Source organism: Oryx dammah, unplaced genomic scaffold, assembly GCF_014754425.2.
Source record: "Oryx dammah isolate SB20612 unplaced genomic scaffold, SCBI_Odam_1.1 HiC_scaffold_21, whole genome shotgun sequence".
Classification (NCBI taxonomy): Eukaryota; Metazoa; Chordata; class Mammalia; order Artiodactyla; family Bovidae; genus Oryx; species Oryx dammah.
Genome location: NW_024070205.1, coordinates 74,727,199 through 74,739,740, shown reverse-complemented (window position 1 = coordinate 74,739,740; position 12,542 = coordinate 74,727,199). Strand labels below are relative to the sequence as shown.

Below are 12,542 nucleotides of genomic sequence, written 5' to 3'. Positions count from 1 at the left end.
CCTCCCCGAGGTGGGGAGGGTTGCCCGTCTCCAGGCTCCGTGCCCAGCTGGCGCCTCACCTGTGTGGGGGTTGAGGCTGGGGGCCTCCCCTGCTCAGCCTGGGGAGGGGGCGCAGTGAGCATCTGAGGGACTTCCCAGGTGGCTTCGTGGTAAAGAACCTGCCTGCCAATACCGGAGGTGGACTTCAGTCCCTGGGTCAGGAAGAACCCCTGGAGGCAACCCACTCCAGTATTCTTGCCTGGAGAATCCATGGACAGAGGAGCCTGGAGGGTCATGAAGAGTCATGTGAGGATGCATCCAGGCCTTTGTGTCAGGACCCAGTGGGTCTGGGGGGAGGTCAGTGACACTGATGCCAGGAACACAGGGCTTCTGGGATGCGGACGCCAGGGGCCATGACTGCTGGGGAGGCCGACTTGGGTTTTAGCCGCTTAATAAAAATAGTTAATATTTATCGTCTCTTAGTTTGCATCGGGTGTTATGATTTACATAATTACCTCATTTAATGCTCTTAGCAGCCCTGTAAAGCAGGCACTTGCTCTAAGTCCACCCACTTTCCATTTCCCCATAGCACAGGACTGGTCCCAAGGAGAACAGGGGGAAGTGGTTAGTTTGTTCCGAGGCTGACCTTGTCCAGGAAGGCCTGGGGTACCCAGAGGACAGACACAGAGCTCCTGGACTCAGAGGCTGCTACGCTTCCCCATGGGCCTCAGAAGTGGCTCTGGTCATGGGGTGAAAAGCTGCTCTTCGCTGACCTGGGAGTGACTGCCAGGAGGCCTGTGGGCGCGCTGTAACCAGGCTCTGAGTCCTGGGAGCCTGCCCGCCCTTACCCCACATCCTGGCTCTGGCCCGGGGAGGGAGAGTGAAGCGGACCAGCTCCTTGCTCTCTTGAGATCTTGCCTACAAGCCTGGGGTGAAAGGGCCTGATGGGTTCCTTATCAACAGAATGCATCTGGTTGAGAAAACTTAGCCTCTTTGTAGGCCTGTGTGCCTGTGTGTGTGTGTGTGCACATTTGGCAACTGGGGTCAGGCAAGAACTAACTTTGGCAGCCCTGGGGACTAAAGGGAGGTTTGTAGCTTTTGCATCTTGGAAAACAATCTCCAAAATGTTCCAGGCAGAGTTCACCTCCTCTGGGCTAAAGCGGAAGAAAGATGCATCTTGGGACTCGCTTGCCGTGGCCTCTGGACCTGACCCACTCGCTGGGGACGGTGCCTTTGGTGTGACCTTCAGGGACCCAGATGACCAGGAGCGGGGCCGGTGGAGGTGGCGGAGGTCCCGGCCTTGGCTCAGCTCTCCACCTCCTCCTTCCTCTGCCAGGCTGCGCTGACCCCTGGGACCTGTGAGGAACCCCCATCTGTTTGAGACTGAGGGCTCTGGGTTCTTAATTCTGCCCAGGGTTTGTGTTATGGGTTGAATTATATCCCCCACCCCTACAAACATGCTGAAATTCTCCTCCCGGTGCGCCAGAATGTGAACTTGTTTGGAAACAAGGTAGTAGCAAGCGTGATTAGTCAGGAAGAGGTCTGCCTCAGAGGGTAAAGAATCTGCCTGTGGGAGACCTGGGTTCGATCCCTGGGTCAGGAAGACCTCCTGGAGGAGGGCATGGCATCCCACTCCAGTATTGTTGCCTGGAGAATCCAAGGACAGAGGGGCCTGGAGGGCTACAGGCCACGGGGACGCACAGAGTCGGACATGACTGAGCAACTAAGCACAGCACAGGGAGAGGCCGTGCTCCAGTAGGAGAGTCCCCTAACCCAATACGACTGGCGTTATGTGCAGGTGAGCAGGTGCAGACACAGCCCACGGGGACAGCAGGCCCTTGGGACCTGTCCTGTGCTATGGGGAAACGGAAGGAGGCTGGACTCAGAGATGGAGGCAGGGAGTGCAGTCCTGCAGCTATAGGCCGAGGAACACCAGAGATCTTGCCAGCACACTCCCAGAAGCCGGCAAGAGGCAAGGAAAGGTCCTCCTACAGTCTTCAGGAGGACCGTGACCCTCCTGACAACTTGATTTCAGACTGCTGGCCTCCAGAACTGGGAGGGAATAAGTTTCAGTTCCAAGCCAGCTGGTGGGTGGTGCTTTGTCAGGGCAGCAAGGACTCCAGCACGGCCTGGGTCTGAGGGCGCCCCGGGAGCCCTTCCCCATCCGGACCCCCGGGCCCCTCCTTGGAGAAGGGCCCGTCTGGGGGTGCGCCGCCATCTTTCCTTCTGTCTCGGGAAAGGTGGCCCGTGAGTGCCAAAGCGCTGGGCCCGGTGGAACACGGCCCTGCCTTTGCAGCCTTGTGACTGTCCGTGCTCAGAGCCCCGGGGGCCTGCCGGCTGCTGGCTGTGCTGGTGGGGTCTGCTTCTGGTGCGCAGAAGGGCCTGAGGACGCTGACTTCATCTCTGCTGGCCTAAAAGCCCTGGGCTTAGCGTTTCCAGGGGCCAGGAAATAGCAAGACGTGCTTTGGTGGTTTTGCTCCGGTCTGTGATTCCAAGGTCTGATGGGACAGACTCATTGGTGCTCAGGTGTGCTTTTTATAAAATCCTGAACCACTCCTCCTGGACTCTTCTGTTCCCTGGCTCTGTCCAGCTCAGCATCAGACCCATAAGAAAAAAATAAGTAAATCTCCGTGTGGTTTTGGTGCTCTTTTCAGAGCGTGTGTGCGTGTGTGTCAGTGAGAGACCGACAGGCATGGAGAGACTGCGGTGCACAGGTGGACTCAGGGTGCCGGAGTTCGCAGGACACAGCTGAAAGAAGACACGGCAAGGCGGCGTCCTCTGTCCAGATGCTCTTGCCTTTGGGAGCCAGGGGCAGCCCTCCCTCGGGGCAGAGCTGGCGGGCTCCCACCGGCTGGCAGCCCCGGAGCATTCTTCACGCTCTGAGCCTGCCGGGAGCTGCACAGATGTGTCCCGGGAGCAGAGCCCGGAGCAAGGCTTCTTGGGGCTCCCTTATCGAAGCCCTGGCATTTTTGGGCACTGCAGGCAGCGGAGACTCAGCCTGCACACCCTCCCCGCTGCCTTCCACCCTGCCGGGGGTGAGGTCGTCCCCACACTGGGCAGGAATCCTCTGGGGGCCCAGGAAGGCATGGGGGCGCTGGGAGGGGTATGGTGGGTGGCTCCAAGTGGGCCCCACACAGCCCCTGCGCAGGCGAGACCACTTCCCTGGAGGAGGGCCAGGAAGGCCTGGAGGAGGCATTGTGGTGGGCCTGGCTGTGGGCACGGGGGAGGCGAGCAGCAGAGCTCCTGAGCGCCATCCCGGAGGGTACTCGGGACTTCAGAGCGTGGAGTCAGAAGGCGGCAGAGTTCTGGAATCCCCAGGTGCTACGCTGTGGCATCAACAGCAGAAACTGTCCAAGGAGGGTGGTGTCTGCGCTCATCTTGGGGGACGGAAGGGAAGGTGGTGGCTTGAAGAGAGTGGTGGTCTCACTCCGAACCCCGCCCCCCCCACCGAGAGCCTGGGGAGAGGAGGAGATCCACCTCCACCACCAGCCCCCGCAGAGCGCTTCAGCAGCTTTAAGAAGACGTCCGAGGACTCCCCGGCGGGCCAGCAGTTAGGGGTCCTCCTTGCAGTGCAGGGGACATGGGTTCAATCCCCGGCTGGGGGACGAGGATCCGCATCCCTGGGATGTGTGCCACAGCTACTGAAGCCAGCACGCCGTACCTAGAGAGTCTGCATGCCTCAACAAAACATCCACAGGACGTGAGGAAGACCCTGAGTGCTGCACAGAAGGCCCGACACAACCACACAAGTCATACAGTTTTTTTAAAAGAAGGCAATCCCAATGTGCCGAGGTTCTGGAGCTTGTTGAAAGGAAGGAGGCCGAGCCCTCATCAGTGAGAAGCTTTCCTCATCCCCAGGTTACCTAGACAGGCCCAGGCTGCCATGCCCCCCACACACACGCCCACATCACCATCGGGCAGCCTTCTCACGGACACTGTGGCCGCCTCCTCAGCCGGGCCTTCCAGCTGAGCTGCAGGACAGGTGACCCCGGCAGGTCCAGCAGATTCTGTGGGAGCCAGCCTCAGATCAGGGCATTGCTCGTCCTGGGGAGCCAGCCTCAGATCGGGGCGCTGCCCGTCCTGGGGAGCCAGCCTCAGATCGGGGTGAGGCTCGTGGGCGTGTGTTCCCTTCCCTTGCTGCCGGCCTGTTTCGCTCCCATCCTCCATACACCCCTTCCCCTCACTGGTCCCTGCCTCGCTGCCTCCTGCCCTCTTCAGCTTCACCTCCCTTCTGCCTGGGAGGTTCCAGAGAGGCAGCTGTGGCTCGGCCAGTGAGCTGTATGTCGTTGGGCACCTCGCTTTACCTCTCTGAATCTCAGCTTCCCTATCTTGAAGGTATTCCCCTACGCCCTTCTCAACTCTGGGCGTTGAGTCTTACTTCCATATACAGGAACATTGTTTAGGAAATAAAGATGAGGTTTCCCCCGAGGCACCTAGTTTGGGATGCTGTCTGTAGGCTGTGTCAGCCGGGTTAGAGAAGCTGACACATTTCTAGATGGGGTAGGGTCAGAGACAGGTGACAGCCCTTCCCGTTGATTATAACAATGGGATAACAAATTAGTAGAGTGCGCAGCAGCCTGAAGGGAGATGACCTAAGAGAAAGTCATCAAAGTCCCCGGCCCCAGTTTCCACCTGTAAAGTGAAAGTGAAGTCGCTCAGTCGTGTACGACTCTTCGCGACCCCATGGACTGTAGCCTACCAGGCTCCTCCCTCCATGGGACTCTCCAGGCAAGAGTACTGGAGTGGGTTGCCATTTCCTTCTCCAGGGGATCTTCCCGACCCAGGGATCGAACCCAGGTCTTCTGTGTTCCAGGCAGATGCTTTAACCTCTGAGCCACCAAGCAGCAGTAATAATGGTTGCAGGGCCACACGCAACAGCAGAGGTGGGAGCAGTCTGGGAGCTGTAAAGCACCTCCTCACCTCCACGCGCACGGTGGCGGGGGGAGCCAGCGACTCTCCCCCGGGGGTCTCGCCTCCGCTCGCCTCCGCTGCCCTCCTGAGCGCCCTTCCCTCTGGGAGCCGCATGCTGCCCCCAGGGCGTTTCTCTGGCCACTGACCCCCCTGCGGTTCTCTCCCTCCAGACTGTAAATTCACCTGCCACCCGGAGTGCTGCAGCCTGATCCAGCTGGACTGCACTCGGCAGGACGGCGCCTCCCGGGACAGGCCATCTCCAGAGAGCACCCTCACCGTGACCTTCAGCCAGGTAGGCAGCACGGACCGCGGGGCTTGACCTCTGAGGGGTCTGGGCTCCCCTCACCCCCACGAGCTCTGGTGAGAGGGAGGTGCGCAGGTGTTCCACGCTTGCCGGATGTCGGGGGCCCGTTCCCGCCGGATGAGGTCCACGGCACACACTCAGCTTCTTCACCCAGTTCTGATGGGGCAGGGGTCAGGTGGCTACACCGCCAAAGCAGTCCTCCACTGCACTGAGTGTCCTACGGCTCAGCTCCATTCTGGCACTTTGTGCGCACCCCCCCCCACCATGCCCACTGTGAATACCGATCACAAGGCCGTGCTCTCACCCGTGCCCCTGACCCACTGGTACAGATCCAGGTTCCACAGCCCCCTCCTGAGGCCCAGTCACTTTGCTACTGCAGCTCACAGAACTCAGAGGCATTTTTGGCCCACTAGATTACCAGTTTATTATAAAAGGATGTAAACAGAACATCCTGATGGAAGCGATGCAGACAGCAAGGCAGGCAGAAGGGACACAGAGCTTCAGTGCCCTCTCCCAGCCCCGCTCTCTCCGCACCTCCCTGTGTTCACCCACCCAGCTCTCCAGCCCCATCCTTTCGGGGTTTTACAGCGGCTTCATTACACAGACAGGACTGATCAATTCCCTGGCCACTGGCAACCGATTCATCCTCCAGCCCCTCCCCACTCCCCAGAGGCCTGGGGGCAGGGAGGGAAACTTCCTATCCTAATGCTTGGTAGGTTCTGCCAACGAGCCTGATCCTTAGTTCAGTTCAGTTCAGTCGCTCAGTCGTGTCCGACTCTTTGCGACCCCATGAATCGCAGCACGCCAGGCCTCCCTGTCCACCACCAACTCCTGGAGTTCACTCAGACTCACGTCCATCAAGTCCGTGATGCCGTCCAGCCATCTCATCCTCTGTCGTCCCCTTCTCCTCCTGCACTCAATCCCTCCCAACATCAGAGTCTTTTCTAACGAGTCAACTCTTCACATGAGGTGGCCAAAGTACTGGAGTTTCAGCTTTAGCATCATTCCTTCCAAAGAATCCCAGGGCTGATCTTCAGAATGGACTGGTTGGATCTCCTTGCAGTCCAAGGGACTCTCAAGAGTCTTCTCTAACACCACAGTTCAAAAGCATCAATTCTTTGGCCCTCAGCCTTCTTCACAGTCCAACTCTCACATCCATACATGACCACAGGAAAAACCATAGCCTTGACTAGAAGGACCTTAGTCAGCAAAGTAATGTCTCTGCTTTTGAATATGCTATCTAGGTTAATCATAACTTTTCTTCCAAGGAGTAAGCGTCTTTTAATTTCATGGCTGCAATCACCATCTGCAGTGATTTTGGAGCCCCCCAAAATAAAGTCTGACACTGTTTCCACTGTTTCCCCATCTATTTGCCATGAAGTGATGGGACTGGATGCCATGATCTTCGTTTTCTGAATGTTGAGCTTTAAACCAACTTTTTCACTCTCCTCTTTCACTTTCGTCAAGAGGCTTTTTATTTCCTCTTCACTTTCTGCCATAAGGATGGTGTCATCTGCATATCTGAGGTTATTGATATTTCTCCCGACAATCTTGATTCCAGTTTGTGTTTCTTCCAGTCCAGCGTTTCTCATGATGTACTCTGCATATAAGTTAAATAAGCAGGGTGACAGTATACAGCCTTGACGTACTCCTTTTCCTATTTGGAACCAGTCTGTTGTTCCATGTCTAGTTCTAACTGTTGCTTCCTGACCTGCATACAGATTTCTCAAGAGGCAGGTCAGGTGGTCTGGTATTCCCATCTCTTTCGAATTTTCCACAGTTTATTGTGATCCACACAGTCAACGGCTTTGGCATAGTTAATAAAGCAGAAAGAGATGTTTTTCTGGAACTCTCTTGCTTTTTCCATGATCCAGTGGATGTTGGCAATTTGATCTCTGGTTCCTCTGCCTTTTCTAAAACCAGCTTGAACATCAGGGAGTTCACGGTTCACGTATTGCTGAAGCCTGATCCTTAGGTGGGGTCCAAAGTCACCTCATCAACATAGGAAACATCTTTCTTGCTCTCTGTACTTAGAAAGTTCCAAGGGTTTTCAGAACTCTGCCGGAAATGGAGAGAGACCAAGGATATGCTTCTTGTGATAAATTGCAGGTGGCACACCCCTTGCCAAGGGGCTGGGGGCATGGAACAGGGTGGAAGGCTCAGGGAAGCCTGCTGCTCCTGAGAAGTGCCTGTAGTCCACCCAGGCACGGAGCCTGCCTTGTCCTAGGGCTCCAGCCACGGGGTGCAGTATGGGTGGGCGTGGGAGTCCCAGGGAAAGCTCCTGAGGGTCCTCTGAAGCCTCGTAGCCCTGGGGTAGTGGGGGTGCTGGCGCTGAGGCTTCTCAGTACATTGTCCTGCCAGCCAGCCAGCCAGACCAGGCCAGCTTCAGAGGGACTGCAGAAGTGTTTCCCTGTGTCAGAGGACCAGGAAGATGATGCCCAAAGCAGTTCTTGCTTCTGGGCTTTGCCGAGGCACTTGAACCAGGATGTATTCGACCTTTGATGTCGAGCCTTTGGGAAGGAGACGGGAGCCTTTTTAATTCCTGCACTGAACACACATTGATTTATCTGTTGTGTGCCAAGCACTGGTAAGAGTGGGGATCCTCAGAGAACTTACATTCTGGCAGGGGAGGCAAAATACAACCAAATAGTATATACTGTGATATGTGTTTCAATAAAAGTATGAACCAAGTGTTCTGAGTAGACAGTGTACAGGGAAGTGCGGCTGTTTCTGTTGGGAGAAATCAGGGAATACTTCCCAGAGGAGGTGACATTTCCTCTAAGCCTTAGTGTATGAGTCGAAGGTTGTTGGTCAAGGAAGTAAGGAGTGTCCCAGGACGTCATCTGTTTATTTATTTAACAAATATGTTTTGAATGTACACCATGTACCAAGCCCAGGAATCCTAGGAACTTAGTGATACAGTCAAGTAGGAGCAGCACTTTAAATAAACCCCTGGTTTCTGAGGGGAAAGCCCTGGGTGCCGTGAGAGACAACACAGATGCTGAATGACTGGTTATTTCCTCAAGAGAATACGAGTGGGCCTGGGGAACTGGGGTCCAGTCCCAGGTCCCCAGACTCACCACCCACACCTGCTTTTTCCAGCCATGATGTACCTGCTCAACCATGTTCAGTCACTGGGTCCACCCATGGGTGCTACCAGCCTCCCTGCTGCTATTCCCCAGGCCTTTCCTCCCACTGGGAAAGCAGGACAGGAAGCAAATATGATGTGTATTTTTATTAAAATGATATGAAATTGGTTCTGAAAGCTGTGTCTCTGGGAGAAACTTGCAGACCCTGAGTCACCTGGCCTCCCCGCTCCACCGCTCCCACGCCCTGTAGCCGGGGCTGAACTGAGACACCGGGAGCCCGAGCCGCAGGGCAGCCCACCATCCGCCCTGTGGCGGTGGGCCGGTGGGAGGTGTCGTCCCAGGCTCAGTCCCGGGCATCGTGGACAGAACTGTGGAGCTCTGCACTCAGCACAAATCCTCCGAGAACAAGCTGCCCGCCCATGTGACGTAGTGTCTTGGAAATTCACAGGGCATGAGGAGGTTGTCCTGCACACTATCCGCAATCAGTGGCAATATAGAAATAACTTAAACACGTCAAGAAAGATGAACACACATACTATGCGGAGCTGTACAGTCAAGACCATCTCATGCTGTATGTACCGCTACCATTCATTGGATATCACGGCAAAGGCCCCGAGGATAACACCGTGTCTGTATTAACCTGGGATTATGGAGGACATTCTGAACAGTGAGAAAAGCTATGATTCATTGCCCAGTTTCTCTGCTGCTGCCTGTCTGAGGCTTCCTGGCATTGGAAGAAACCAGTACATTGATATGATGAATCAGAGTAGATCATCAAAACATTTTTTCAGCAGGAAAACTGCCTGTCACCTTTGACCAGTAATGCTGGTGGTAAAGAACCCGCCTGCAATGCGGGACACCTGGATTTGATCCCTGGGTTGGGAAGATCCCCTAGAGAAGGGAAAGGCTACCCACTCCAGTATTCTGGCCTGGAGAATTCCACGGACTGTATAGTCCTTGGGGTCACAGATTCGGACACGACTGAGCGACTTTCTGGAGAAGGAAATGGCAACTCACTCCAGTACCTTTGCCTGGAAAATCCCATGGACTGGAGCGACTTTCACTTTTCAATTGCCATAGAGGCATAGTGGGTGGTGCAGGCTGGCTGTATCACAGAAGATGATGTAAAGATATGCACTTGGCCTGAGAAATGCACTATTGATAAGATCATTGATGCAGGCCCTCAGCTCTCTGGCTCACTAGATTACAGTGTGGTACATAGCTTATATGGGGCTTCCCAGGTGGTGCTAATGGTAAAGAGCCTGCCTGCCAGTGCCGGAGACGTAAGAGATGCAGGTTTGATCCCTGGGTCAGGAAGATCCCCTGAAGGAGGGCATGGCCACCCATTCCATTATTCTTGCCTGGAGGATCCCATGGATAGAAGAGCTTGGCGGGCTATGGTCCACAGGGTCACACAGAGTTGGACACAACTGAAGCAACTTAGCATGCATGCACATTGTTTAAATAACAAAGCATTTATTTATCTGGATGCACCAGTGCTGGTGACAGCAGAATAGCAGTTCTCCTCTTGGCCATGTTGTAATGAATCAGTGCAACGGTGATTATTTTGAAACTCTCTAAGGTATTTGTTTCCATAGATGAGCATACTAACGAGAGCTTACAAATGTCCTTGAGATAGACCTGTCCCTGGTTAAAAATGTGTGAAGGACTGCTGATTGGAAGTTGCCCATAAGAAAGGCCCCCTGGTGGCTCAGTGGTAAAGAATCCGCCTGCCCATGTAGGAGGCACGGGCTTGATCCTTGATCCAGGAAGATCCCACATGCAGCGAAGCAACTAAGCCGGTGCACCACAGCTATGGAGTCTGTGCTCTGGAGCCCGGGAGCCACAACCGCTGCAGCTCGCGTGCCCTGGAGCCCGTGCTCCACAACAAGGGGGGCCCCGGCAAGGAGAAGCAGTCCAACTAGAGAGTCGCCGCCGCTCACTGCACCAGAGAAAAGTTAGCGCAGCAGTGAAGACCCAGCATGGCCATAAATAAATACATTAAAATTATTTTTTTTTTAAAAAAAGAAGGGACAAGTAATACATTTGGATCAACTTCATTCATTGTGGAGGAATGTCCCATTCCTAAACAGATTCAAGTAACTCATGTATTTAGTATGAGAAGAAAACTTTCGCACATCCTCCACACGCTTCAGAATTGGAGCTGTCTATACAGGAGTCTGCATGTAACCAGACCTCTCGGGAGGGCCGTGCCCTGTCCAGGGTGAGAACAGGAAGGGAGACAAATCTGACCCCCAGGCCCTGGTGAATGATGCGGACTTTTGCAGAAGACCTTCTCTGGAAGGTGGCGGAGGGAAGCTACGTAGCCCCCCATAGAGCAACGTCTCCTAAATATCTCATTGAGACTCTTTCCCCCACGTTCTTTTCCACTGGGAACTTCCAAGTCTGTCTTTCTGTTCTCGAGCCTGCCCAGCCCACTACATCCTGGGTTTCTGCTCTGGGTCTCTGTTTCTCCCTCTGGAGCAACAGGTCTCAAATGGGGGTGATTTTGCCCTCCCTTCTCCACCGGGTCAGGGGCAGTGACTGGAGACATTTTTAGCGGACACAGCTTGGAGGAGGCTACTAGCACCCAGTAGGCAGAGGCCTGGGGTGCTGCTAAATGATTCCAGTTGTACAGGAAAGCCCCCCACAACTTCACCCCCTGCACAACAAAGAATCATCTAGACCCAATTGTGAACAGTGCAGTTTGCGAAACCCAAACTAAGCCTCACTTAGCCAACACTCTCAAGTGCGGGGTGAGGGGCGGGGAGGGGAGCAGGAAGCCCCAGAGCAGGGCCTGGAGTTTGCTGGATGCCTGTCTCATCCTCAGAATTTCAACAGTGAGCAGGTGTTTCCAAGTCTGAGTACTTGGGAGGAGAGTGACTCCCCTCCTTCTGTTGGGGAGACATGTCAACCTTGGAATTTTCTGGCAAGCTGAATCAGGGCTGTGTCTAGAGCAGAATCACCACAAAAATACAGAAGGAGCCAAGAGCCCCTCGTGGGTGCCGAGCAGCCCCCATGGCAGCTAGCCTGGAGTGGGGTTTGCTCAGTGGGGTTTGCTCCAGGGCTGGCTGGGTTGGGCTGCAGTGTTTGCCTTGGACAGGCCAGGCTGCATGCTTCAGCACAGCTGGGGCAGCACCTAGCCTTCTATCAATAAAACCTGGGCCCTGCTCCAGCCTCACTCGCCTTTTCTAAAAAGCCTGTTTGTGCTGATTTCCGCCTTGGCTCGATTTTCTGTTGCATACCAGGATGGAGCTTTGCGTTCACCTTGACCTCGTCACCTGGTCTGAGCTACCCAAATGTTGGAGTACCATTTTCAGGGGGTGGGGAGGGCTCTGATCAGAGCTCTGCCAGTTTGGAGGCACATGACTGTTTGAGGTCTTGGCCTGGTGGCATTTCTCTGCTGTGCTGTTGAAGGCAAAGAAAAATCATTGATCTTCCTCCATCCAGAAGGAACCACTGTTCATTAACATTTTTACGTTTTCTTCCTGTACATTCATACATTTTTCAAAACACAGTTAAGATCATCCTGTCGATAAGTGTTTGGCCTCAGCCTTTGAAAAGCAGTAGTCCCAAGGTTCAGGCTGTCTTCTCTCTGCCATGAGAGGTGGGGAGGAAGGAAGATGGGGCGGGCGTTTAGGGGGTGGAACCGGGCTTAGAGCCCCAGCTGCACTCAGAAGTCTTGTGGGTTGTGCACGTCTCTCCCAGGTGGAGAAACAGAGAAGGCGCGGCCGCGAGCTGCCCATGAATTTGTCAGTCTCTCCTTGGAGATTGCCAAGGTCTGGGATGACTGGCTTTTCTCTTGGGCACCCTTTGCTGACCAAGCAAATCTCTTCAAGTCCACCCAGATCTCCTCTTCAGTTTAAGGCTATTTCCTAGAGGACGTGGTTGCCATCAGCTGAAGATCACAATATGTTGCCAAAACTGCTGCAGTTCCTTTATTTGGGGGCGTGCCCCAAAGACTTTACCGTTCAGGTGGTGCGAAAGTTGCTCTTACCCATCACCCCTGTGATGAAAGAATCCCAGGGGCTCCCCAGTGCCCTCCGGACGAAGTGAGACCTCTGCTGGTCTGGCTTGGTCCTTTCTGTGCCCACCCAAGAGCAGAAGCCCTTGCCCACAGCTGTGGATTCTTACCAGGACCTGCTGCCTTTGGTGCCCCTTTCCTCGGCACGTGGAAGGCACGGGCAACAAGACAAACACAGCAGCACTCTCCCTCCCGCTCAGCTCTCTTGCGGCTGGCGATGGGATCTCCTGTCCAT

At 54.7% G+C, this 12,542-nt stretch overlaps 1 protein-coding gene across 1 annotated transcript in view; it reads left to right on the top strand.

Annotated features, from left to right (window-relative positions):
- The window catches only part of RASSF5 (Ras association domain family member 5), a 31,612-nt gene extending 21,404 nt beyond the window's left edge, over window positions 1-10,208 (top strand). The window contains exons 2-3 of the mRNA XM_040262860.1: window positions 5,061-5,182; window positions 10,053-10,208. Of these exons, the coding sequence (XP_040118794.1) occupies window positions 5,061-5,182; window positions 10,053-10,208 (278 nt within the window). The remainder of the gene's footprint in view (window positions 1-5,060; window positions 5,183-10,052) is intronic.
- The last annotated feature ends 2,334 nt before the right edge of the window (window positions 10,209-12,542 follow it).